This window comes from Gadus chalcogrammus, chromosome 11 (assembly GCF_026213295.1).
Source record: "Gadus chalcogrammus isolate NIFS_2021 chromosome 11, NIFS_Gcha_1.0, whole genome shotgun sequence".
NCBI classification, from domain to species: Eukaryota; Metazoa; Chordata; class Actinopteri; order Gadiformes; family Gadidae; genus Gadus; species Gadus chalcogrammus.
The window spans coordinates 11,855,093-11,882,971 of NC_079422.1; the positions used below are offsets into that span (position 1 = coordinate 11,855,093).

The following is a 27,879-nucleotide window of genomic DNA, read 5'->3' on the forward strand; positions in this document are numbered from 1 at the left end:
ATCACAACACAACACAACTCCCTCAACAGTGGGGGGGTTCCAAGTGGAACATAGGCAAGCACATTGTGATAATGATAACATCTGAGTCAGACTTCCAAAGAACTAATGTGCTTGTCATATAAAGAGCAATTACTGTAATCAGGCTTAATGAAGGGCGAAGGGCATACTTTACACAAAAGCAAAAAGTTATCTATGGAGTTGTCAATGGGTTCAGGTTGGGCAAACATTATTAATCAAATGATTGCTAGGGATAGTGGGTCATCTTATGAAGTAGGTACACATTCACCCATCCATACCAAGAATATGTCCTTGAATTACCTACAATCGCACGAGAAACATAGTTTCATAATAATAAATTCTAGTTTATTTATTTTTCCCAAACCATAGTGGTGAATCAAATTCAAATATGTGTATTGTAGGCACGGGCCACTATCAATGAATTCTAGTAATATAAAACATAGATTATAGTGCTAAGGGTTGTAAAACATGGGTTTGTGAAGACTGTTAAAATGATTATACTGGTAGCTAGGCTGTACAAATACATCTATCTTGAGTCTCTCTCTCTGTATCTCTCTCTCTGAGAGAGTGGTTGCCGTCGCTCCCTCCCAAGTTCTTTCTAGCAAATGATTTCAGTACTGCTCACTTCAGGTTGTTATCAGTTAATTATGTTTGAATCGAAACATAGACTGCACCAATTATGAGAATTAAGTAATAATGAATGCTTTGTTTAAAATCGACCACTAGATGGCCTTTACAAACCATGAAATGTTGTTGCACTGTAGCACATCCAAGACTGAAGCTAGCAGGATGATATCGACGCATTTCTTTCTCAAAAATATAGTGAACCTAACCACTTCAAATAAAATAATAATAATCAAAAATGTATTATCTTAAAGGTTATTTCAACTGTTAAATTGTGGTTTATTGTGCATTTAAAAAAGGCATGCCCCGGGCGCTTCTTTCGCAGTGCATCATGGGTATTGAAGTCTTCAAACTACAAACATTGATACTAGTTTTTTTCCCCTCATCAGCCGCAGAGGCGCTGCTGTTTCCATCAACAACTCCTGGTACCAAAATGCGATTTTCCGGTTTGTGAGCAAAAGCATAAAAAGTTTGGACCCGAGATTTGAACAAAAGGGTTCTATGAAGAAATGACACGGTTTCTATTTTTGCATTCGTCTGCAACTGATTTCCAAGGAGGAGAACAGTTCGCAAAGGAAGAGGTAAGCACAGAAGTACCCGGCGAGGGACCCGGTGATGGAGTGGCGAGATCCACTCCATTCACACAGCAGACCAAAGTTCTTTTAACTTCCCAGATGAATAGCATATCTACGGTCAAAACAAACGCCTTTCCACACTGGGACGTGGTTCGGGCAGGTTTCATGTTGCCGCTGTAGACAGCAGTCGGTGTTGTTCACATACACAACACTGCAACTCCATTTTCCCATTGATGCTCTCCACAGTGGAGATCCACGAACACAAAGGACGGCCTGCGGGGTAACGGGAGAGGTGGCCGTGAAGACAGTGGGATAGCGATAAGATGTGTCGCTTCTTGTGCAATGGGCATTTTAAACCTGTTTTGCATACTGCTTGAACGTGGGGATCCAGAGTAGGCCGGGGTGGTCGGGACTCCGGCGTGCAGGGATGCTGCACTCCTCGGAAGGACAGAACTGTGAGAGCATTTGTAAAAATGCGATTCGTTTGCAGCACAAAAGTGTTTCTTAATGCGGTCAATTATAAACCGGCAGAGGTGTGACGCTGGCGTTTTACTACAGCACCATCATTATGCAATACGAAGGACAAGTTATCCCAGTGTTGTTACCATGGTTGCTACAACGTCGCCTGTTCTGAGAGAGAGAGGGAGGGAGGCGATTGTAGGCTCATACACACCACGCGGTGATGTTCATCGTTACGAGCCTCTTCTTTTGCGAGATGTAGCCTTTATACGCAATACATCAAAACATTTCTGAAATTAAATCTTAGATTTTATCCAAGTGCGTATAAACGTAAATATTGACGGTCTCGCAGGTGTATCGCATCCAAGTTGTTGTCATATTCAAATTGTTATTAATGATTTGGTACAGCAATATGCCATATGTTTAATTATTACCCAATTGTGAGCTGCCAAACTACTACTATGGATCATTAGTCACTTACATCAAGGGATCTATTTGAAAATAATTAAATTTGACACGTTGCGTAAATGGGGGTATTTTTGAATTATTAATAAGACCCATCTGCGTTTATATAAAAAAAAGAAAATAATTAATTGGCCTATTTGATACAGGGAATTGTCAGGAATTTCTTCTACAATTGACTTGGTTAGCCCTGTATTAATTTGTCCTCAAAATAATGTAAGCAGTGATGCACCCTTTATGCTGGATCAACACCATTAAAAACCCACTCTGAAGGTTCAGTTAGACCTCATACAGGACAGATAACAGACTGTACTTCCTTTAACACTCCTAGTTAATGTGTTCCATCACCCATTTACTTCAGACTGGTCAGAAAGGCTAAATACCTCAGAAGAAGATAAAGAGGAAGACACGCATTACAATTATATATTTATGAGAACTTTGCGTTGCCAGGGTACACGGCCATCTAGCACAGTCTTGAGAAAGGTCGGAAAGGTGAGAAGATATTTGGGCTGTAGTAAAAGTGGGCCGTCGGTCCCTGTGGTGAGTGAGGCTTTTCTGGGACAAGCTCGTGATGACGCTCAGTTGGCCTGTATAGGGAGAAGGCGCCGACGATACCCGTCCCTATTGCAGCAGCCAGGTGCACCGCACTGAGCATCTGCAGAACAGGGTCCAGCTATTAAAGTTCTGCTATCCCAGAGCCTGGCCACTATTGGTCCGAATAGAGTTCTGGAATTCACATAAATTTGATTCAGATCGATCACGTCCGTTTCTAGGTCTTTTCGGGGGGAGTTTGGACTCGTACGAACCGAGAAAGAACCACAGGTATTTAAGTGTAGGTGTTGCAGCTCTCTTTTAATCGTCGACTCTTGTGTTTCTGTGTTTGTGGAGGTGATTTGCGGAGGTGAGTGTGAATACAATGATTTGTCTCAACTGAGCTGTTTGTGCCAACAAGCGAGTCCTCCAGTGTAAGTTTAGCTGCTATTTAAAGATGCCACCGCCAAGCCAGCTGCTCCCGTTTCCGCTCTTTTCGTAATTGAATCATCGCTGGTAAAGTGCGGCATTCAAGGGTGTGCATCCCACAGTATATTATACAGTCGTAATTCTGCTATCCGCCTCAAAGAGCTCAGTTTCCCCACCCGATTGGTGCTCGCTGAATCTTCCCAGCGAGAACTGACTGTTCTCAGCCAAAGTGGTGTGAGACCTACCAGAGCTTTGGTTTGGAGCCAAAGAGAGGAGAGAGAACAAAAGCATCACATTTGCAAAGACCTATTGATTTCAGTATACTTCAGGCAATACAGTAGCTTTGTATTGCCTGAAGTCCATGTCACAGTTTGGCAGCTTTGACATAATACAAAGCTTACTTATGTAGTAAAAGGTGCCAAAAGAGAGAAGAGATGGGATCATTGTGTTGCTGATAAAATAACGGGAAAATGGTTTGCAGGGCCAGAAGTCCTATATCTGTTACAATGTGGAGAAGAACTTTGACAAACCCTTTATTATGTTTTCTTCTACAATAGCTCCTTTCTCTTGGTTTGGGAAGGTTTGGAGAGAGTTAACCACTTGAAGGAGGAACTAGGCCATCAATATGTCGGTGCATGGGCATCCTTCTGAGGAGGTCAACTTAATTGAAACTACATTTGAGTTTACATATTTGACGTTGCGTGCAACTGTTATGCAACATACAAGGCAGCGGCCAAAACTGGAGAAGATTTGCTTGAGTACTATTTTTCGGTATCTCAGTCTGTGCTAGAGATGTTATAGTAAGATTTAGAGAGATCCTCTTTGTTTCCTGAGTCATTCAAACAAGGTGGTGGCCTTGGGTAGGAGTTTATAAAAAAAACAGCAATACCACCAACGAACCCACACCTTATAGGAATATGTGGCTCTTTGAAAAAACCACAAAATATCTTTGATAGTGCTTTGATAGCCCCCCCCAACAGTGCTTCCTGTTTTCCTCTGAACATTTTTAGCCCAACACAAGCCAGGCCTTGAAGATCATGATACACTAGCTAGAGGCACTCGAAGGCATGGGTCGATACATGACAATGGAAACACGTAGGCTTCAATGAATTCTATGGTTGTCGTGTCGTTACGAAGTTTAAGAAAATGGTGTCTTATGTATGGCGCTATGTCCTCCAAGCATTGATGATCTGCTTTTGGTACATGCAGCAGGACGGAATATCCAATACGTGACGACCCCCTCTCTCTTTCTGCTGGTTCTCTTGTTTGTCTATTGGTGCAGTCGCACTAGAAAGCTCATGTTTTAGGCCCAATCCCATTTCTACCCCTTACCCCTTCCCCTTACCCCTCCCCCTTGTTTTGAAGGGGTAAGGGGTAGAAATGGAATTGGGCCTTAGGCCCAATCCCATTTCTATCCCTTACGCCTTCCCCATACCCCTTCCCCTTCCCCTTACCCCTTCAAAACAAGGGGGAGGGGTAAGGGGTAGAAATGGGATTGGGCCTTAGTCGCTCCAGAGCTGTGTCATTTAAATGTCCTTCATGTCAGTCCGCTTCAAGGTATTTGTTGTATTTTCTGCCTCAGTGATTGATTACGACTGAAAATGAATAATCCCTGGCGAGTTAAGGCTGTTGCTCCATGGGAAGGGTTTGCCTTGCATTGCTTCTATATAAATAACAATAGAAACAGTTTCAATTATTTCCCTTTCCACCGTCTGCACAAGCACACCACACTGTGCTTATTCCCTACATTATTTGAAACGCTGCTATGTAATGAGCTACTGACAAGTTTAGAAACTGGTCGTTATTCCAGCCACACACATCAGAGTGCTAGCGATTTACCATACACACCAACCTTTTCAGCAACCTGTTTGCATTCTTGATGTTTATTAAGTGACTGTATTCAATTTTGCGTTGGTTTAAGGTGATGTGATGACGGGAAATAGATATGCAAGTGTCTCTACGTTACATCCTCAAACCTTTTTTAAATGGGATTTCAAATGGACAGAGCAGTCTCCTTGTTATTGGGTGACGCCAAGTGCTATAACCCAAAAGCTGGATCATCAACTCTTCCTCACCGCAGGTTGCTCTCTCTGGCCCTTGGGCTTGAAGCCTTCCAGCCCTATCTACCTTTGCTAATACATATTTTTGGTGGCCACCTGTGCCGGATGGTCCTGCAGGCTTAAGGTGTACAGCATCGGCCCCTCTCTCTCTTCCCATACTAGCTGGTTGGTGTCTGGTTTTAGTTATTTTTGGTTTGGTCTTGGGCCTTTTGGTTTTGTGTGTTATAATGGTTGTTGTGCCTTTTGTGTGTTCTCTATAGTATCCCACATGTATTACATGTAGTAACACATTCCACTCATCCATACACTGCACTCACCCTTGATCATACAAATACTTGTTCTTGTTATATCCGTATCTTATTTTTGATATCTTTCCTTCCTTTAATCATGTTTTGACTGTTGCAATCACAGCCTGGTCACAACTCAGTTGGGGCTAGTTTAAAACTTTTTTTGGTTTGGTTGAGTTGCCAAAACCAAGTGTGAATGTTTCATCAAAATGGTTAGGTTGGCTTAGTATGGTTCAATTGGTAAAAGTGAGTTTGTGAGTTAGTTTGTTTCATATGTTGGCCTTAGGTCGTTATTAGTTCGAATAGGGTTGAGAAGGTGCAAATATTTTTCCTGGATCAATGTGCAATCTGATCCTATTAGGTAGACATTGTTTTTGTTATGCTAAAAAGTTGTTATTTACGTAAGATTTGGCGACTGCTGCTTATTTTTAAAACATTATTATTTCACTATTATGAGTTTTAACTTTTGACCTACAAAAAGAGTTGCGGTTGTTAAAACTGGAAATTGATTAATTGGGTTGTGTCTTCATGGTTGGAGTTGGCTGTGCCTGCACCTTTTGGATTCAGATCCATTTTCCTTGGCAGTCCCTCATTCAGAGACCTTGGAATTGCCCTGGCCTGAACCTTTTGATTTGCTGGTTATAGAAGGCCTTTATTTGGTGGTTTGAGATGCCTGGGTTTTGCTGCTGCCGCTTGTGGAAGCCTTGGTATTGCCGGTTTTAGAACCCCTTAGCTTTGGTTCTTAACAAAGGGTTTTAACAAATGTTATCGACAACTTACAACCACTGGCGTTGATTGCATTGTGTTCAGAATAATTATCTTTGCCTCGGTGAGATTCTGTTACACTAGCTTTTTACTAGTTTTGCCTGCGTCATGTTCAGAAGAATTCGTTTTGCCTGCATGGTATTCAGTGCGGTTAGTTTTGCCTGCGTCGTGTTCAGAGCTTTTAGTTGTCCCAGAATTGGCTACAGAACATCGAATGGTTTGTGGCTGTTGCAGAACTACTGGAACATCCTGAGTTGGTGGTTCTTTCCGGGTGACGGACTGTCCTGTGCCTCTGTCCCTGATGCAGGTCCTGTTTCACATATCCATCCATACACTACACTCACTACTGATCATACAGATTACCTGCTATATTGTTTAACACGGGTCTGTTGAATACTCAATTCACATTTTTCAATGGTTTGTACGTCATTCTACAGTTCTGAATAGCAGACCGCTGCGATGACTAACAGACTGATTGCTTTAGACGCAAGTCTGATCATTCTTGGATTCATGGACGCAGTTTCAACCAAATTATTTTTGGAGCATCAATATAATGTATGTATGTGTTATATATTTTGTGTCAAATTATCGATTTTTAAGTAGCCATGTAATAAGTGGGATAATGTACAGTGAGCTGGTCAAGATTGCGACAGAACCCAGGCAGGGTGAAAGAAGAACTACATATTACATATAATTACAAATAAATATTCGTCTTCCCTTTAATTAAAAAGTGGACTCGCGTCTTTGTGGCAATCACTGAGCATTGTCATAAACCATAAGTGTACCTTTTTATTCACCATTCTAAAAAGATTTTTCATTGAAAATGTAACTTTTACCTTCCTGGTACTACATGAAGATTTAGTTTATCAAAAATATATATTGGTGACATTGTAATTGAATTAAAGAGGCAGGGTTTGTCTAGACAAATAGACTTCTCAACAATTATATCTTAATAATTGTTAAACAACACTGGTCACAAAATAAAATATTTCAGAGAAAATGTAAGAATACAGTATGGTCCATGTTATGATGTATGATGTAGGCTTAACCACATGTGGTTAAGCCTAGCTTCTTCTTTTAGCCTCTGTGGTTCTGCTTGTAAACAGGTGTTCATGAGGAACCTAGTGGATGGGCACTACAATAGAACAATGGCCATGTGCTGTATTGATGACATGCACAGAACTGTGGATGCAGCATGTTTATAATATCTCTACAGACTTATTTGACCATTTGTGTTCTACACTTCACCGAACAGAGGAAAGACAGTCTAGTAAGTCATTACTATGAGGCACTCACTTCAAAGTCCAATTTAGCCATGCAGTCTTGATCAAAAAACAATACCTATTCTGCTTGACCTTTGCCTAGCAAATGTCCTTATACTGTTTAAGAATGTTTCGATGATAGGGTTAGTGTATAAAAACAAGTTCAATTAATTTATTATTAGTGTTTTTCATTTTAATTGTTAGCAATATATATATATATATATATATATATATATATATATATATATATATATATATATATATATATATATACTGTGTGTGTGTGTGTGTGTGTGTGTGTGTGTACATATTATATATATATATATATATAATTGTATATGTATATATGTGTGGTTGTGTTTGTGTGTGTATATATATGTGATCTGTCCTTCCACATTTCCACAGATTGGGAAGTTTAAAAGTAAAAATGGATAAATGTCAAAGGGCAAAGCTGTTTAGTTTTGCATAAAATACAAACCTTGGTTAACGCGTTCAAACGTAATGTATGTGATATTAAGGCAGTATGCCCCAGGTCTCAAACTCCAGACTCTTGCAATAGTTTCTGACCAAGAGCAGCTGGACTGCCAGTTCTTGTATGGCCTCGCGTCTTCACTCTTCCACTCTTCCCGGGGTCTTCAATCTCTGCCCGGGGTCTTCACTCTCTGCCCGGGGTCTTCACTCTCTGCCCGGGGTCTTCACTCTCTGACCGGGGTCTTCACTCTCTGCCCGGGGTCTTCACTCTCTGACCAGGGTCTTCACTCTCTGACCAGGGTCTTCACTCTCTACCTCGGGGTCTTCACTCTCTGACCAGGGTCTTCACTCTCTACCCGGGGTCTTCACTCTTCCACTCTGCCCGGGGTCTTCACTCTTCCACTCTGCCCGGGGTCTTCACTCTTCCACTCTGTCCGGGGTCTTCACTCTTCCACTCTGCCCGGGGTCTTCACTCTCTACCCGGGGTCTTCACTCTCTGCCCGGGGTCTTCACTCTTCCACTCTGCCCGGGGTCTTCACTCTTCCACTCTGCCCGGGGTCTTCACTCTTCCACTCTGTCCGGGGTCTTCACTCTTAACTCTCTGTCCGGGGTCTTCACTCTTAAATCTCTGTTCGGGGTCTTCCCCTTCCACTCTGCCCCGGGTTCTTGGCGATGAGTTCAAGTTCCAATCTGTAAAAAGCCGAATCCCATGCCTCTCACTTAGCTGCCTTTTGATCAATCAATACAATTACACATTTATCAAGGCCCTGCAATGAAGCATATTTCTCAGGAGAATCCATCCTTTTTTTTTTACATCTTTATCATCCTGGTGTGTACTTCTGGCAAACAAGTTAATCATTGTTTAGCATCATTGTATTATACTTATGTCAGCCATGTTGGTTCCTTCTTCATATTTAAGTTGGGTAGAATCAATACATCAAATGCTCAGCCTTTGACCCAAAATAGGTAACAGTTTCCGTCATAGGCCATTAGCACAAGGACAGCAGACCTATTGCTAAAGTTAGCGAGCTACTCGAGTATTTTGGGGAGTGGCTTTGGAGGGAGGGTCTGTATTTTTTCGGTTGGTTACTTTCAAAATCGAGCTTGCTCTGGCTGGTTCCTCCAAATCGCCTGGCTAGCTTTAATACTATCACAGCCCTGCATTTAACCATGTTTGAGCCAGGGGGCGCTGGGGGGCAATGATTTAAATAAGAAATCAGCAATTCTTTCAATTCAACTCCATTCTCTCCCTGTCTGTCTTTATCTCTGTCTCTCTCACATTACAACACTTTTATTTTGCCTGTGTTTCATTGTATATTATTTAATAATATACCAAGTTACAGCAGTAACGTGTTTGCGTTTTACGTTCTTCATCTGATCTTCTGAAAATACCTTGCTGTGATACCGATCGTACCTTTTGAACCGTACATTTTTCTCATTTGCTCTGAAAGTCCTTTCATTATGTAAATCATGAGCATTCCCTTGATACACTTGGAATCAAGTCCCGGAGCTCAGACCCGCTGGTGTTAATATTTAATGGTGTTTCTGGTCGTTTACAGGTTTGCGTTTGAGTCCATTGCTTCTCATGAATGTTTAATCGATGGAGCAAGGCTTGCTATAAGAGCCTCACACCACTCACTGCTGGCATGCTGTACATGTTCTCTATGTGTTGCCAGAAGCGGGGTTGAGATGGGTGTAGCTGACCTCCTTAGACTGGTGGAGACCTAGGACACTGCCCATCAACTGCTGCTCAGGACCGCCTCTGCCACCCGCACTCCAATGACTTTCTACAGCGTACGTCTCCACCTTTCATACAGATTCAGACTATTGCATGATTACAGGCTCGGGAATGGAAATAGATATAGAAATGGTGTTTTATGTTGTTAGCCTTAAACCACTCCAAAATCGTTGTGCCATTCTTTGTAAATGCAAATACTTTTTAGGGAAATGTCACTGAGATTTTTCTTTCGATATAATGCTTGAACTTAGTGTGTTTGTATCAAGCATTTATCGCTAAGAAAAAACACTTATTTAATGAAACCGAAAAGTCGCATGAGGTACCTCCTAGACACTTCTCAGGCTGATCACATGTTGTGTTTTATCTTACAGGACCCGTCGATTGGCGTGCTTCGTACGCTGTAATGGAAAGTCGTGGTGAGTTGTTAGTCTCTCTTAGTATTTTTTTTGTTAAGTTTGCACTGAACCGTGACATGTTTATAAGAGCCAGCCTAACCCAGAGCTTTTTATGGGCCACTTCGGATATAAACGCGACGACCTACTGGGCTTTGAAGGCTGGTTACGGAACCAGGCTAACCAATCCCGAAATGTGTTTTCTTTTTTTTATGAAACTATAAAGCTGGATTTGAATCCACATTTCTAACAACACGTCCTCCTTTAGCATCAGCTATATCAAACGTTCCGTGTGGGTGTTGTTTGTATGTGTGGTACGGCTGCCTGTTTGTCTCACTCAGCCTTTCCTGCGTTATGAAGCAGCCAGGCCCAGTCTGTTATCCAGGTCAGGCCAACAGGTTCTGGGCTCATGTGGGTTGGCCCAGCTCCCTCTGAATGGCAGCCTGGTGTGGAGGCTCTATCTGGGGCACAGGGAGAGGGAAAGGGAGCGCCGTCTCCAACTGAGAGGTCCAGCTTGAAAGACGCCGTCGTTGGGGCATAAAACTCTGAAAGCGTCCGCCTGTTCTCAACCTAATGCGCTCAGGGTCTCCGAAAGAGGAGTCGATTCAGAGATCTCTAAATGCGTTGAAGCCTCAGGTATTTAGTGGAGTGTGTGGCGTGGTAAATCCCCCGTTTGGCTTCTAAACGCCAGCCTAGGCTGCTATTAGTGGGCTATTGGCTGTGGAAGGGAGAGATGCTTTCGTGGGCCGCCTTCTGCATTGCCTTGGCTGGGCCAGCGTCCGTCCCGTCGTTCCAACTTTAACGAGTTTTGTGACCTTGTTATGGTTAGCTGTCCATCAGAAGCATCTACATCCCCCAGATGCTGCACATGGCTCTCCTAGAGTAGAGCAGTGGCCCTTATCTCATCGCCGTCTCCCACTAATGGAAGCCCAGCAAGAGACGGACCCCTCCTGTCTTCTAGAGTGGGGGAGTCGCTATTCTGTCCAAGACAGCTAATGAAGTCCTAAGTTGCCCCTTAATTCAATTACAATTCAAGGAGAGTTTTATTGGAACTCTCTGTCTTTTTTTTTTCCATCTAATTGCCTGTTTTGTTTCATTGCCATGCTGGCGCTGTGGAGGTTCTCAAGCTCGTGAATCGTGCAGATATTTAGTGGAACGCCTGTTATGGTTCTCTACGGCAGAGTGTCCATGTTTAACTCTTGACCTGAATCTGAGCGTTGACATTGAACAATATATGCAGGGGCTACAGACTCCTCTTTGTTTCTCCCTCACAAGACACGCAGAAGACAAATATACATACACACACGCGCGCAGCCGCGCACGCACACACAAGCACAACACCGGCATACACATGCATATAAACTGATGCTAGAACAACAGGGATGGATACGTGCGTTCCCCAACATAAACACATTACTTTAATAGTTTATAGACACACGCACCCACACACACACACACACATACAGCAGACTATCCGTAGCAAATTAAAAACATAAGCAGTGTTCTCCCTAGGAATGGTAGGCATCTACTGTGAATGCTGACCTGCACTGGAAGCCAAGGAGGGAGGGTCAGGAGAGAGGGAGTGAGGCTCCTGTGGGGAGGGAAGGTCTTAAGGAGATTAAAAGAGGCGGGGAGAGGGATAGGACTGAACTGAAGTCCTGGAGGAGAGGAAAAGTGAACCAAACACTCACAACCAAGAGGGGGAGGAGGACCAGTGCTAAGGGGGAAGACGTGTGGACGTCGTGGAGCAGGAGGAGAGCAGGTGAGGCCTCCTGCCCGGCTTAGAGTGCACATTCCTGGGTAGAGTGCAGGGAGAGGCCCCTAGGGGGCTGGATCATGGGACAGAGCCTTCGTCTGCAGACGCCAGATAATGACCAGCAACAGCAAGGCGGTGAGTCTCAGCAGTCTCTGCTGCTCAAAGAAACAAAAGCGTATTCTCTGTACGATCAACAACCAAACTGAATGTATTGACCTAAAATGTTGTTCAGAGTGGAGTTTGTAGGGGCCGTCACCAGTGTAGAATCTGAGAATGTTATCAGCGTCAAGTGGCTGAACATCAGCTGTGTGTGTGTGTGTGTGTGTGTGTGTGTGTGTGTGTGTGTGTGTGTGTGTGTGTGTGTGTGTGTGTGTGTGTGTGTGTGTGTGTGTGTGTGTGTGTGTGTGTGTGTGTGTGTGTGTGTGGGGGGGGTACTTCAGATTTGGCACATTCCCTCATGACTGCTCAGTCTAATTTATGAAATGAAGAAATGATGTTTATCATACGGACAACAAGTAAAAAATCAATCAATGGTTAATCCCGTGTTGTATGGCTTCTGGAACGTTTTGTTATCTCTGTAGGTGTTTAATTCCCCCCGTTGTTGAGTTTGTTGGCCCACAGAACGTACTTGTATTTAGAATCAGTCAATGAACAGAGGGGATCCAGACTTTAAAAATGGCAATGATTACTTCCCTAAACATTGTGCAGCCCCTTCTTGTGAAGGTCCCAGATGGGATGGACAGCTCCCATTGGTTGCAAACGGGTGTCTGGTGCTTCCCTCTGAGGCATCATGGGTCCATCTCAGGTGTGAGTGGATGGACAGAGCCCCGGGCCCAGCAGAACTCTCCACCAGACCCACTCCTCTATACCCTCCTCAGCCCAACACCATCATCTCTGGATCTGACGCCCTGTGGCGATGTTTGGGCCTTATTCATGCCATGTTTCCCATTACTTTTCAACTCAAGGAATGTGTTTTAATATCCATGAGCGTAGCGCTTGACCAGTCATTCATGTGGCTATCTTTCAAAGGAAAAAGGGTTTTATTTTGGTATTTTAGTGAGGTGAGGTCATTGGATAGCTCTAGGTAATTCTAGCCAAGCTATGTGGATATAAACCAAAGCACATTACATGTGTTTTTCGCTTTACCTTTGAAGTGGACTTACACATGCAAGGCCAATTAAGATCAGCATTTCAGCAATCCAGATTTTCATATTATTGCGAGAGTCCATTGGTGCAGTTGTAGGATTGCAGTAGCTTGTACCCTCTTGGTTTTCCACCTGCTCATTTGTGGTTTTCTCCTTGCCAGCCGTATTAGGGCCATTACAATAAATGTCATAACAACATGCCTTATCAACCACCCCTAACACACATGGGAAATGTTCTCCCTCGCAGTCCATCAAAGACTCATGTCATGTAGAGTCTAGGGAGCAGGGGTTCTGACACCTACCAACCTCACTCCCTCACCACCCCGTCATAAAGGAGAAGCAGGAAGCTTACGTCACATGGTCATATGTGTCCAGGAAAAGCTTGACACCACTGACCAATCTTCACATACCCTCGCTGCAGATGTCCTCATGCTGTCAATCATTAGCACTTTGTCTTTCAAATAAACCTGCCTGCAGCTAGCTGTGAGAAAAAAAAAAGGTTACCTTCAATTGCATGACAGCCGAAAGAGCCCCGGGGAAGATGTTTTTTTTCCTTTTACTTCACCTAATCTCGACTTATTTGCACATTTTCCTGTCACTGAATAAACGGCACACGCGTATTTGTCAACAAGGGGCATTCCAGAGTGCTTGAAGCTGAGTCAATCCACTTAATTTCATCCAGTTAAACAATGAAATGTCATAATGTGCCGCCTTTTAAACCGAGACGGGGGTATAACTCCACCCCTCCCTCCCGTTGGTGCTCTTATGTAAGTTGGATGAGGGCTAAAGCCCTTAAAACAAGTGTTCCTTTTTACCACACATTCACCTGACCTCCCTGAGTCATATGGGGGAGAGGGAGAGGGACAGGGGGAGGGAGAGAGAGAGAGAGAGCGAGAGAGCGAGAGAAGGTGGGGCCTAAGAGGTTGTGAGAGTCTGACTCCATCTCCCCTCTACTGGGCTCGTTTCCTGAGTGTTATCTAGGAAAAGCCCCGGTTCAGACACCATTACTTAGAGGTCTGGAGCTCTCTCAAAGGAATGTTTTTCTGTCAATATCACAGGACATGCAATCTACTTGTATGGCATGCTACTCAGCTCCATGAGCTGTACCTTGTTTTTGTGATTTCTGTGTTATGTTAAAAGCGAGGGGAAGAGCTTCTGTTATTGTTCTCTCTGTTAGGATCAGGGTGTAGCACTGCTTCCTCCCTCCCTGTGTTTCCAGGCTGACCCTCCCCCCCCCCCCCCCCCCCTCTCTATTCCCAGCTCTGGCCCTTTTTTGTCTTTGTAGCTCTTTCCCACTGCGTCCTTCTCCTCTGTAGTCACTCAGCTGTAGTGCCTGACCGGACGTCCACTTAGGACTACTTTTTACGGACACCGTTGGCTTATTGTTGTGCCGATTTCATCATCGGTGAACTAGTTGTTTATCAAGTGGAGCTATATCCCTCTGAATGGGATTTTTTACAACAGAGACGGATATTTCTTATGTTTTGATCCCGGGTAGTTCTGCATTTCCCTCATGGGGCACGACTACTGCGTCCTATGCTGCTCTATTAAGGACTTATCAGTAAACATCCGTGTTGGCGTGAAAGTGTTTGGATTGAGGGGTGTACAGGCAGGGTATTCCTGCTAGCGAACTATCAGCAGCTAGCTGTTATCCTGCCTCTATCGCTTCAGCTGAGTGGACGCCGGTACTCTGACAGGACATTTCTTACACTTCCTGTGTCAGAAATGTGGCCTCTTGGGGAGGACCAGGCCCTTGAGCAATGTTTCCCCTGGATATGACGGTACCTGGTCCGAATGCGCTCTCCTAATGAGGTCTCCCCCCGGCCGGTAGACAGTGGACATGCATGGTCCGGACATGGACTTTAGGATTGGACCCCATACTGGATATTTCTCGTGTTGGGAGCCAAACTGCCTGGTGTTTGACTGATTTCATCAGGAGTTTGTTTGGGTTGGTGAATGCTTCCTCTTTTCCTGATGGCATGCTGCCTCAGGTCTCATCGCCATGGGAGCTGGACGCCAAGACCCCCGTGTCCAGGTAGCCAAAGGCTGACCTCTTGAACACACTCTGCAGCCCCTGGGCCTGGCTGCTGTTTGGTTGGTTTGGTAGATCTGATCATCAGTGTAGAAGTTAAAAGGTAGTGAATGAGAACAAACAAATGGATGGAGACGATGCTGAATATCGTCAAGTGGCTGAACATCAGAGGTGTGTGTGTGTGTGTGTGTGTGTGTGTGTGTGTGTGTGTGTGTGTGTGTGTGTGTGTGTGTGTGTGTGTGTGTGTGTGTGTGTGTGTGTGTGTGTGTGTGTGTGTGTGTGTGTGTGTGTGCACGCTTGATTGTTATGTCTGCTCAGTAAAGCGGCCCACGGCCTTCTTAGCATAGCAGGTTCAATGTGCTGATAGCTGTCCTGAACTCAGCAAGCTGTCAGTTTGTTCTGCCAATAACCAGGTCCAGAATAGGCACCGGTGACGGCAGCGTGTCACTTTGATGCAGAGCGGAGGCATCGACTCATGATAAGTGCCCTTTAGGAGGGGGTTGGCTTTCTGACAAGCGTGTGATGGTTCCCTGAGGTCCCCTTCAGTCTGATACTGTATTTCTCTTTACATGCACATTTCCTTCTATTGAGTCAGATAGAAGTCAGAGGAGGAAAGGGCCCCTCCCACCCCATCTCTTGACACCTGTTAACATTCAGTGGGTGAAGGACTGATGGAAACCAGGGGCAACCATGGAACCTGTGGTAGCATACTGCCTCATCGGTCTCTGTTTCCCTCGCTAAAGCACATTGTACACCTGAGAGAGCTGAAGAAATAAAAGTTATTCTACATCACGATTCTCTGTCCTGCTGTTGTACCCGCAGCACAGATGAAGGGCTGCTTGGTTATCTCAGATCAGCCCAGGGAGCGCTGTGGTTTGTGGCTGATTTATGCAGAGGGGGCTTTGTTCTCCCGTTATGCCTGCTTCTATATATCTCTGCACAGAACGCTGGCTTCATTCTGAACCCTTTGTGTTTTTTCAGAGGATGCAGTTGAACAGCAGAAGAGTTCGCCGGGAGGGGAGGGGGGAGGCGTGGAGGACGGCTCCTCGCTTCCCAAGCGCAAGGGCAAGTTCTCCACGCTCGGCAAGATCTTCAAACCCTGGAAGTGGAGGAAGAAGAAAAGCAGCGACAAGTTTCAGGAGACTTCCGAAGGTTTGTTTCTGCCCCCTCATTGTGTTCTGGAGAATGCGTGTGAAACACCCAGCTCCGGATAAGTCAATGCATTGCATTCAACTTTTATTGGAATTCCTTAGTTTGCTTTTCCTACTTCCTGCCCCTAATGATACAAAAGAAAAACGGTCTCCGGTCAGCTGAAATGCAATACTTTAGGTGACAAACACAACATCCTGCTGTGGGAAAATCGGTGAACCCGCAGCTTCTTATTCAAGATCATTGACTTTCCCGGTCCTGTAATGAGTCGGAGCGGCGGAGAGTGTAATGCGCTGGTGTGAACTCTGTGTGTCGTCGGCAGTTCTGGAGAGGAAGATGTCGACGCGGCGGACGCGGCAGGAGCTCATCGAGCAGGGACTGCTGAAGGAGGCCCCGGAGAACGGTAGGAGGGCCCCTGTTGGTCTCTGTCCCCCCCTGTTTCTGCAGGTCCATTGACCCTCTTCAGTGACTCCCATCCAAACCAAGGAGAGCACTTTGTCTCACAATGTTCTGTGTGGTTTTAAAGATTAATTGACACCAGAAAATCTATAAAGAGATGTCAGCGGGAGCTGCAGCAAAGTGGAGTGAGTTGTGCCCTGCAGCATTCCTTCCCATCCTGCTTATTTGTTGCTGCTATATTACAGCTGCTCCTTTTATAAAAGGACCAGCAAGACAACAGCCTGATGCCCTCAGGGCTTCAAGCTCAACCTGTTACCATGGACATGTGGACCCCTGTGGAGGGGTCGCATTAGCATGTCAACCGTACATAGCACAGCACACCAAACCTATTCCACCTCGACTTTATTGAATTGTGTTCATTGGTTCCTAAGGGCATGATCACCGACAAACTAGCACCTGGATCTCATGTCGGGACCCTCAGGGTAACCTGCTGTGCTTGTCTTCGTCTCCTGTGTTTCCGCTCAGCTGTAGAGACCATCGAAGCGGAGCAGGTGGGGAAGCCCTACGTGAAGAACGGCCACACACTGCCCATGAGCGGCGGGGGTCCTGCGGTCAGCGGGCCCCTCAGGAGCCCCTGCAGCCAGGGGAAAGGCCCCTCGGAGGCAGACTTCAGGATGAACCCGACCTGGCTCGCTCAGCCTGACGAATGCAGGGGGCGCTACCCCGCGGAGGGGGACCGCAGGGGGGGTCCAGGACCCAGGGGCCACATGGGGCCGCAGGATAACGGACGTAGAGGAGGAGGAGGAGGGGGTGGAGTTGGGGGAGGAGGAGGAGGAGGAGGGGGCGGAGGGACGATGCGACCCCAGGGCGAGGGCGAGTGGAAGGCGAACATGGCCTGGCAGGGCCCCCCCCAGGGCCAGGGGGAGGAGGCGAGGCGTGGGGGGCGGCCCCGTCCCGAGGACGGGCCTGGGAGGCGGGGCGGCCGGCTCCGCCCGGAGGACGGGCAGAAGAGGCCCGGGCTCCAGAAGGCTCCGTCTGAGGACTGCAGGAGGAGTCGGCCCGCCGAGGCGGACTGGAAGCCCACGCTGCCCCGCCACGCGTCGGCCGAGGAGGGCAGGACCCGCAGAGGTGAGCGTCACGTAAAGCCCCTCACACTCTGGTACCGGCAGCCAAACCGGATGACAAACAAAACACTTACACAAATGGGGTTGGGGTCCAATATATCTAGCTATAAACCATCTACAATATTGACATATACTGACCCCACATTTCAGATTGAAAAATTATGAGTTAGGCAAGATCAAAGGCTGGGTGGGTGTTAGTTTGGCATTGCTTCTGACTGAAAATAATCTCCATTTAAACTCGCGTCTGGTTTGTCGCATATAAGAAGAGCAAACCTAAAACTTATTGAGGTGGCATCAGTTGATTTAAAGATGGCTTGCCGTGAATCTAACGCTAACCGCAATGCTAACAATAGATTGAATCTTCGGTGAAAAGTCGAAGTGAGGCACCTTTCACCGCCTGTCTACTGGTTCGTTTTACTTGATTACTTTTTAATCAGCAGCATCAGCTAGGCCTTGAAGAACATTATTGGTAGGGTACATATGAATATGTGCCAACCGAGAGTCCAGAATCCAAACCTTGGGTATTATCGGAGGAGCTTGAAACGCATTTGTGCATTCGGGTAGACAGCTGAAAACCCAATCGTCCTGTTTTTAACGTTTTGCGACGGCACTTTACCTCCGAATGTAAAAGCGTAGGAGGACGCTTGGTTTATGTGATTCCGGTGGCAGGCTCCTTTTAAGACCTACATTACCCGGCTCCTCCCCAACTGAAGTGCAGCACAAGACGTCTGGTGTGCTTGCGAGCCATGTGTGACCTTGGCTGCATTAGCGAGGCTACGTATCAAGCAGGTGCTGCTCAAACTGTTGCTCTGAGTGTTGTTACATCACAGCCTCCTGCAATCTGACATCTCTTCAGTCCTTCACTGTATCTCAGGATGTCTTGAAGGAGTAACCATGTTGATAAATGTTTCAAAAGAAAAGGGCAGGAAGTAATCAATTTTGTTTACTGCTGTTTATGGGTGTGTTACTGTGTGCAATCAAGGCCTTTTAGATCTGGTACTTTGAGATGAAAAAAAAAAAACGTAAACCTCGGCTGATGAAATTCTGAAACCGGATTGGAGATTTTATGAGTGAATAGTGTCAAACGATCCCCTTTTTCCGGACTTATCTTGGACATGTATCTTAACCTGACCTGGTTTATTAAACGTGATGCCTGATACTTTCTCCGGCTTCTCAGTCTCTCACCTACATACCTCTTCCCTGCTCAACGCTCCTCCTGATACGACGTCCTCCCAGATATAGACAGGCCTTCTGCCTGCTCCCCGGAGCCCTGCTCCAGCTCTGCTTCTTATTCAGGAACAGAAGGGAATAGCTCATCATCTCTACGTCTCTAATTACGTTGGCACCATTCATGTGCCGATCGCTGCCCCGTAACGCCAGCGCTGTCAAGAGTCCTGATATTGGGCAGGGCACTGAAGCTAATTGATTTATCTTAACGGTTTAATTTAGGTGGTAATGTCTTATGGAGCTTTAAGTGTAATGTACCCCAAATTACTACCGGCCCGTACGATTGATGGAATATTAATTTCTACATTCAACTTATTCGAAGATCTTTTTCTCCTTGCCCTTTTATTTTTTTCTCCCTCTGCCTCTCTATTTCTCCCTCTCCCTCCAAATCTCTCTTTCTTTTTTTCTTTCTCCATGTTTATTAATGGGTTAGTTTTGAAGAACGGTATGGGAAGTGAATATTGGTGGTGATGTGTGTAGGAGGAGGGTCTCTTCTGTTATCTGTGGATCTCCAGATAATGCAAACCGAGCGATTGGGTGGTGAAGCAACAGACGGACTCGCTGCTCCAGCCACAGATTAAAACATTTGTAGCACAATGTGTGAAAGAATCGTTTATTTAACAGATGATATTGTGCTTTACTTCAGAGGCCTGATAATTATCCAGTATTAAGTTTCATCATCTTTGAAAAATATCTTAGGTATGTTTTACGGATAGTGTACACTTTCTAGTTGATATGCTGTTAGTGTGCTTAAGAAATGTATTTAATTAGAAAAAGGTAAGCTACTAATGTTCAGAATGTTCATTCAGAGCGTAAAATTCCCTCCGTTATCATACCCGCTGTGAGACACCTACAGGACATAACGTCTGCTCATGTTGTGGTTGTGTTCCCTCTAGAGTCAGCGAGCCACTTTGTCCCGGAGCTGGAGATGCTGCAGGACACCCTGCGGGAGCCGCTGCCCCCCAAGCACTCCATGATGCCCCCAAAGTGGCTGATCACCTCCGCCACGGAGTCCGTCCAGGAGGGCACGCCTCGCGGCCCCTCCTCCCACCCCGTGTCCCCGTACTCCTCCTCATCGTTCTCGCCCTCATCCGCCCCGGCCAAGCCCTCCCCCCGGGGACCCAACGCCCAGCCGAGCGCCCCCTCCTGCACCTCCCTGGTCCCGTCCTCCGGCTCCCACCCGGCCAAGCAGCCCCCGCCGCCCCCACCCAAGCCCGTCAACAGAGGCAACGCCGCCATGCTGGGTGAGTGAGCCGTAGGAGCGCTGTGATCTAATGATCACTCATTCAGGCTGCCGCCGGTTGGGGTTTATTCAATGTGTACACGTCAAAGCCACCGACATGCCGCCGTGCACGAGATGCCGCCAAACGGCCAATCGGAACACAGATGACTACGTGTGAATACGAATCAGCTTTTCTAACACCACCATTTCTCCAGGGAATCACCACAGAGTGATGCGCAAATACACGTTACACATATACAGACTTAACCGGCCTGCAAATTATGTGATCTGTGAACTTTGGACAGCTGTTCCCAAGCGTATTACTTCTAATTTGTACAACCTGTACAAACAGTACAAGCGGACTGATGGGGAGCTTTTAAACACATTTAGTGTGCTTGCTCTTTTTCCTTTGATAATTATCCTCTGGATTATTGATATGATGAGGCTTGGTGCTTGGCAAAGCAGACAGCTGTGGGTGTGATTCGTCTTTTGTGTCTCAAGTGTTCACATAGCGGTAACCGTTCCGAAAGTACACCGGGGGTCAACAGCTCACCTGAAATATGTGCGAATGACATTAGTGTCTTCTTTCTTGTCTGGGTTTTAGGTCAATCGATATTGTGATAATATAGGTACTCACTCTGTTAGAGTGTTTTCATTTGTAAGATATTCCTTTATTATCCTACCGCCTTATGTCGCATACGAGTAGTGGCTAATGGGATGGGAGAATGCAGGTCACATCCCGAGATCACAAGTAGTTTATTAGAAGCACAGTGCAGTAATACAGTCGTCCATTCCTTCTTCCTAGTGGCTTGGTCTAATGATAGCATCTAACTAAACCCCCTTCATCTCGTGCTAGAGAAGTAAATGCTAGAATAGAAGAACAGAAACCTGAGAGGAAGTAAAATACACCTCGCCTCCACCACCACCACCACCACCACCACCACCACCACCACCACCACCACCACCACCACCACCACCACCACCACCACCACCACCACCACCACCACCACCACCACCACCACCACCACCACCACCACCTCCCCCGCATTCCCAGCACCACCCAGATGCTCCGCAGCCCAGCAGAACAACCACCTACACAACTCCTAGAGCGTAAACACACTTGCTGAAGGGCTGCGTCTCCGTCTCCCCCCCACCCCCCCACCCCCCCTACATTAGCCTCCACCCTGCAGGGTGGAGACAACACCCAGCTCCCCTTCTACTGGTCCTGCTGGAAGCAGGACTGCCAGTACGACGTGTACCTGTCTCTTCCGGTCTACCTGTGCCGGCGGGCTGGAGGCCTGCGTCCAGGTAACCTCACCCGGGGGGGGGGGCTGCGATGCAGAGCTGCGCCCTCTGTCTGGAACCTGCAACCCCTCCCCCCCCCCCTCCCTCTCATCATGTACGCTCTGCTTTGGACGTCTGCGTACCATAGCGCTCTTGATGGCCTGGATACTTTCTGTGTGTTGACTGGCAGTGGCTTCTTCCTCAGTATCCTGCGACGCCATGCGTTCTTTCCCCGGGTTTGGTTTGCTTCTTCAAGGAGGCGACAGTAAGCGATTGCATGTGCAGCGCCAGCGCTCACTCTGGATGCCTCTGCGCATCAGTGACTGAGACTGTTTGTGCCAGCCCTGCTTTATCAGTGACATCTTAACATGCGAATAAGGATTGTTTTGTTGCACTGCATCCGGTAAACTATAAGGTTTAATCCTTCCTTTCATGTGCGCGAAGGGGAATGGAAAGATGGGAGGAAGAACAAGGATTGAAAGGCCTCTGAGATAAGGGGCATTTAGGGGAGGAAGTTGGAATCCGATTTAATCCATCTATTGCATGCTCCAACCACCACCACCCGGGCTCTGACTTAACAATTATGCACCTTTTACTGTCCTAAGCAGGGTTAGATGAGGCTCATAATTATAGCCATCATAGAAATATGCATGCACCTAATTGCCAGGTTTGCATTTGAGCTGCACTTATCAGTTCCCCTGGAACCATTTGAACATTTCGAGAAGCAAGGTTTTGCAGGTTTAACACTGGGCTGTGCAGCTCCAACCGGCTGTGCTTATTCGGTCTCACCTAAGTTGTCTTGTGCACACATCAGCCTCATCATGTATGCGTCCATGTGGAACCTCGTCTTGTGACCCGCATCACGCGTACGAATGCATTCATGCAGATTCGGACGTGTGACCTGAGTTTTCAAATCGGTCCAAGCGCGTTTGCGTCTTCCATGTACACGTTGAGAGATGCTGCATGTGGAATGGGATCCGGACTCAAAGTAGCAGTCTTTGTCAAGGGTTAGGGTGAATATATGACTAAAAAGTGTTTTCCTGTTCCCCCGGCAGACTTCACCCACACCACGGGGGCCACCAGCCTGGCTGTAGCCAAGCCCTCCCCACCCATGCCCCCCAGGAGGACCACCCCGGTGTCCAAGCGCCCCGGGGAGGAGCCCCCCGCCCTCCCCGGCGGCCTCTCCCTCCTCCCCCCAGAGGACCGCTCGGGCTTCTCCGTGGGCTTCCAGCTGCCTCCCCCGCCGCCCTCCCCGCCTCTGCCCTCCCACGTCCCGCCCTCTCCGCCCCGCCAGCACATCCACGCGCACCACCTCCACCACCAGCACTCCTACCCCCACCCGCTGCCGCAGCCCCTCATGCTGTTCGACCCCCCCAGCCCCACCGCCGAGCGGACGCCGCGCCCCGCCCCCATCCCGCTGCACATCATGATCCAGCGGGCGCTGTCCAACCCGGGCCCGGCCCAGCCCCACCCGGACGGCGCCCAGCGCGCCCACACGCTGCTCTTTGAGACCCCGCCGGAGTACCAGACGGACCGCAGCCGCCCGCTGCCCGTCAGCCTCCAGCCGCTGAAGCTGTACGTGCGCCCGTAGGCCCTCTCTGTGTCACAGTGTCCTAGGCGGTCCCTCCTGGCCCACCGCCGCAGACTCATCTGTTTCCTTGTCATTCTAGCGACGACGATGACTACTCCGAGGAGGAGGAGGAGGAGGAGGACGACGACGATGACGAGGAGGAAGAGGAGGAGTACGACGGGGAGATCCCCCAGCCTGAGCTGGAGCCGCGGAGCCGGCGCTGCCTGATCGGGGACCCGGGGATCTCCCCGGGGATCTGCGTGATCCCCGATGGGAACCACAGCAGCGGGGAAGAAGAGGAGGAGGACGAAGAGGAGGAGGAGGAAGACCCCGGGCGTGACCAGCACGGGGACAACAGCGACTCGGACGGCCCCGTGCTTTATAAAGACGAAGACTCGGACGAGGACGAGGATGAGCCCCCGATGAGTGAGTATCCGTCAGTAGGCTTGTTTGGCTGAGGAACGCATCAGTGTTGCTCCCCAAACAGAGTGATGTGTTAGGCAGCTGTCTGCCGCCCTGGGGTCCCCGGTGTCCCAGCTCGAGGAATCGTTTCTGTATGAATCATCTGAAGACTGTTGACGCTATGCTGGCTGTTCATGGTAGTAAATCAGAGTAAATGCCAATATATGAATATTACATATTTATCATAAAAACAATATGAAACCAGATAGCACAAAACTGTTTCCATTTGCTACAATGTCTGCTTGAGTCAAAATGAACATAAATAACTTGGATTTACAGTGAAACTGATCCCTCTCCGAGGCTGCCAAGAGCAGACACGGTCTTAGACTTATCAGATGAACGTATACTTTGCCTCAACCGGGAGCATTTCATGGGAAAATTAAATTCAAGTATGCCTTGATTCCACCCTGTCTCCAAACAGTGCAGCCAACCACTATAAAACACTTCATGTATTACGAACCTGATCTCTGTGCATTTGATCTCTGTGCACGAACCTGATGGACCCAACCTAACCTAACCGGTGTGTTCCATGATGTCCTGCATGAACCTGATGAACATAACCTAAACTAAACTGACTCAACTAACCTTACCTAACCAAACCTAACCGGAGTGTTCCTTGATGGCCTGTATGAACCTGATGGACCTAACATAACCTAACCTAACCTGTGTGTCTGCTTGTTGCCCGGGCATGCAGAACGAACCTGGCTGACCTAACCCAACCCCAACCTGTGTTCTTTCCTTGTGTCTATCATGAACCTGACCAACCTTGCCTTATCCGTGTGTTTCCTTGTGTCCAGGTGCGCTGGCCAGCAGGGTGAAGAGGAAGGACACCCTGGCCCTGAAGCTGAACAGCCGGCCGTCGGCCCCGGAGCGCGAGAGGTTCACCCCGGACTGGGCGTCCAAGGAGGCCCCGCCCACGGGCCAGAAGGGCCTCACCTGGCAGAGCAGGGAGCAGTGGGAGGCCATCCGAACGCAGATCGGCTCGGCCCTCACAAGGTGAACACACGCCCACCGACGTACTGCACTGCCCCGCTAGGAAGAAAGCATCGTCTGGGCGGTTTGTGTAGACTTCCAGGGATAGCATCTCAGATTGTTGTCCTACTTCATGTGTTAATGACGAACGGATGAAAGTGTGTAAAAATAGTCTCTCTCTCTCTCTCTCTCTCTCTCTCTCTCTCTCTCTCTCTCTCTCTCTCTCTCTCTCTCTCTCTCTCTCTCTCTCTCTCTCTCTCTCTCTCTCTCTCTCTCTCTCTCTCTCTCTCTCTCTCTCTCTCTCTCTCTCTCTCTCTCTCTCTCTCTCTCTCTCTCTCTCTCTCTCTCTCTCTCTCTCTCTCTCTCTCTCTCTCCCTCCCCCCCCTCCCTCCCCCCAGACGACTTAGCCAGAGACCTACCGCTGAGGAGTTGGAGCAGAGGAACATCCTACAGCGTGAGCACCAGCTTCCTCTCTCCTTTTTTACATTTGTTGTTTTGAGCTAAATCACAGTTTATTATTCTGTTTTCTCTCTGCTCTTTCCAATTTCGGGAATAATGAATGTCAGTTCCCTAGTGCTCCCTGGAGAGCAAGACATATATTTTTAATTCAATGTTCAGTAATTCAGATGCCACTAAATTTAGAAGTTTAATCTAAATTAAGAATTACTCATCGCTTTCTTCAGCTAAGAATCAGGCCGACCGACAGGCTGAGGTCAGGGAGATCAAACGACGGCTGACGAGAAAGGCAAGAGCAACGATACATCGCACGCACACACACTCACAATCATATCTGCTGTTATCCGCTGAAACTGGTGCAATAAAGACTCTTTGCAATTTAATGGTTACAGCTCAGCCAAAGACCAACGGTTGCAGAACTACAAGCCCGGAAAATCCTGCGTTTCCATGAGTATGTGGAGGTCACCAACGCCCACGATTATGACCGCAGAGCGGAGAAACCTTGGACCAAGCTGACTCCCGCCGATAAGGTACATCCTCACGTCATCGCATGTTGTCTGCTGCTAACGCAGTGACCCTGCTGGCGCATGACATTAAGCTGAACATTAGCTTAAAAGACAGACGGGAGGTACGTCCTCATCCACATGTGTGTAGTCATTGGGGCGTACTCGTTGTCGTGGAAACCGCGCAAGGCATTTTACAAGGGCAGGTAGGGGCACCTTGATGGACTTGTTTGTTCACAGTGGCGGGTTCACCTGATTAATAGCCTCTAGACCAGAGGTCCCCAACCTTGTTCCACTAAAGGTCCACATCAGCAACTCACAACAACGTAATATTCAGAACAAAGCCATACTGACTTTATCTATATATATATATATCAGAGAAATAACATTAACATTCTTTTGAGAACAAACAATACTTTGTTTAATGACTCAGCGGCCCACCTGCAGTACCCTCTAGGTGGCACCCCCACCCACCTTATAAGAGTTCAATATCAATCGGTTCAATGGGATATCCGTGTCCAACTCAAATCTGTCCGTCTCCATCACCTCTAGGCTGCGATCCGCAAGGAGCTCAACGACTACAAGAGCACTGAGATGGAGGTGCACGAAGAGAGTCGAATCTACACAAGGTCTGTGTTCAGGCTTTCATTCATGAACTTTGTGTAACCGCACTGTGTAAGTGTGTGCTTAAAAGTGTGTGTCATAAATAATACACCGCTGCAATTCATGGTGCTGAGGACTGCGATTGTCAGTATGTTGTGTCTTTCATTAATGGACATTCCCTTTTGACGGCGTCTAGGTTCCATCGACCTTAACATCCTCTTCCTGGATGACCAAGCACTTAGTCCACCACCTAGCAGAGTGTCTGCCACGGAGCTGCTCAACAAACAGACCACCCCTCAACGTTTCTGAATGTACTGTGCAGAACATCAGCGGAAGAAGAAGAAAAAAACGAAGCGATTGTAGCTGATGAAAAAGCCTAGTATCAGGGATACTCGTGTGCCCTCCATTAAACGTTCAGTTCCTTTGCTCGCACAAAACTCTGACAGCGAAACTGAGACCAGGAGATCCGGCGTTCTCCCGGGCGAACCACGTGCCAACGAAGCGGAGCGAAGGCGGAGAACTCGGTCGGGCTGATCGTTGAGATGGCTGACGCTCTTCTCTCCTGTGGGCTTCTTTAGGGCATCCGGGGTTTTAGCCACAACCTTTGATGCCAACTCATTCTGTATTGCCTTGTCCCCGCTCTGTGACTATTAACATAAGCGATGAAGGCATCAGTTATTGTATAGGTGATAATAATAAGTAATAGTCCAAGGGCTGACGCAAGAGTGGAGAGGAGGACGAAGACTGGGATGTGCCATTTTCACATTGTCAGACATGCTCTGGGATTCTGTGTGTATTTTATGTCATTGTGAATACGTTGCTGTGTATAGATTACCTTAGAATGAAATTTGGAGATCTATAACTACAAAAATATTCCTTAATGCACAAGATATTTTATATTGTATGATAGGTCATATGAATAATGATAGCTTTTATTTGAGCCTACTTTTTAATTTGGCTTGCCTGTATTTATGGTTGTGCTGTGAGATGGCTTTTTGAGCTTTATTGTCGTTAATAGGAAAGGTCAACTTCATATAGCAGTTGTACTGTGTGCCAACATAACCTCTATGTCAGAAGGACTGTAGAGTGATGCTTTATATCACTAAGTTTTTCAAAGCACCGCTGCACGAGCCAATAGCGAGTCCAGTGTACTTTTATCTGGCTCGTCTGTCTTTCGTTTCATAACTTTCTGTTTCAATGAACTTTTGTACTTTCCCTTTAAAGATGAAAACAATGCATTCTGTAGCCATGTTATGAAAGGCCTTTTGTTTTGTGTCTACAGGAGGACGCTAAATGTTGCTGAATATTTCAAAGTGCTGTGTGGATCAGGGATATGTAAAATCTGAAAATAAATAAATGGTTAACAGGGAGTCATTTTTGTCAGGACCGCCATTAAAACACAGTTTGATCTTATGGTGTCCTCCGGCCAGTAGATAACAGGGTTGTACATGCAGATATCTTTGAATGATGCTGTTTATCTTGTCTTCCTATTATTTTAAATGACATTTTAAATATAAAAGTATTATTTGTTATTTTTTTAAGCGCTAAATAGTGAATGACTGCAACTCTAGGATGGAACTATAAAGAGTACCTTTTCTGTATATCTTTTTTTTATTATTGAAATTGTATAACTTTCTTTTTAGTTGTAAATATTCATAATATGATCTCATTAAAAATCCTAAAAATCCTTGATGTAAAATTCTCTTTCCTGTTAAGTCCGCCCTTTCCGGTAGACCCCCATGGCCATGGGACCGACGAGATCGTAAAATGTGAATGGGTTTCAATGGAGAATGAAATTATTTTCTGATCCCAGCCTTTATATGCTCTGGAATACACATGTTTGTGTATTTAAATTATATTTTTTCATGCAAAGAGAAAAAAAAATTGTGAAGAAGTTTGATA

General features: G+C 46.8%; 1 protein-coding gene across 3 annotated transcripts; it reads left to right on the plus strand.

The window, feature by feature from the left end:
* Nucleotides 1–1,018: 1,018 nt before the first annotated feature.
* Nucleotides 1,019–27,742, plus strand: phactr4b (phosphatase and actin regulator 4b). Of its 3 annotated transcripts, XM_056602659.1 has the most exons (16): nt 1,019–1,223; nt 9,620–9,737; nt 10,053–10,097; nt 15,988–16,158; nt 16,478–16,558; nt 17,080–17,682; nt 19,802–20,149; nt 21,304–21,435; nt 22,467–22,986; nt 23,082–23,407; nt 24,241–24,439; nt 24,814–24,869; nt 25,099–25,160; nt 25,264–25,401; nt 25,927–26,003; nt 26,174–27,742. In XM_056602659.1, the coding sequence occupies exons 3-16, from the start codon at nt 10,085–10,087 to the stop codon at nt 26,187–26,189; spliced, it is 2,742 nt and encodes a 913-aa protein (XP_056458634.1). In that variant the 5' UTR covers nt 1,019–1,223; nt 9,620–9,737; nt 10,053–10,084; the 3' UTR covers nt 26,190–27,742. The 3 variants fall into 3 exon arrangements, with proteins under 3 accessions (XP_056458634.1, XP_056458633.1, XP_056458632.1); XM_056602658.1 differs by lacking the exons at nt 1,019–1,223; nt 9,620–9,737; nt 10,053–10,097 and adding an exon at nt 11,719–11,964; XM_056602657.1 differs by lacking the exons at nt 1,019–1,223; nt 9,620–9,737; nt 10,053–10,097 and adding an exon at nt 14,283–15,009.
* The last annotated feature ends 137 nt before the right edge of the window (nt 27,743–27,879 follow it).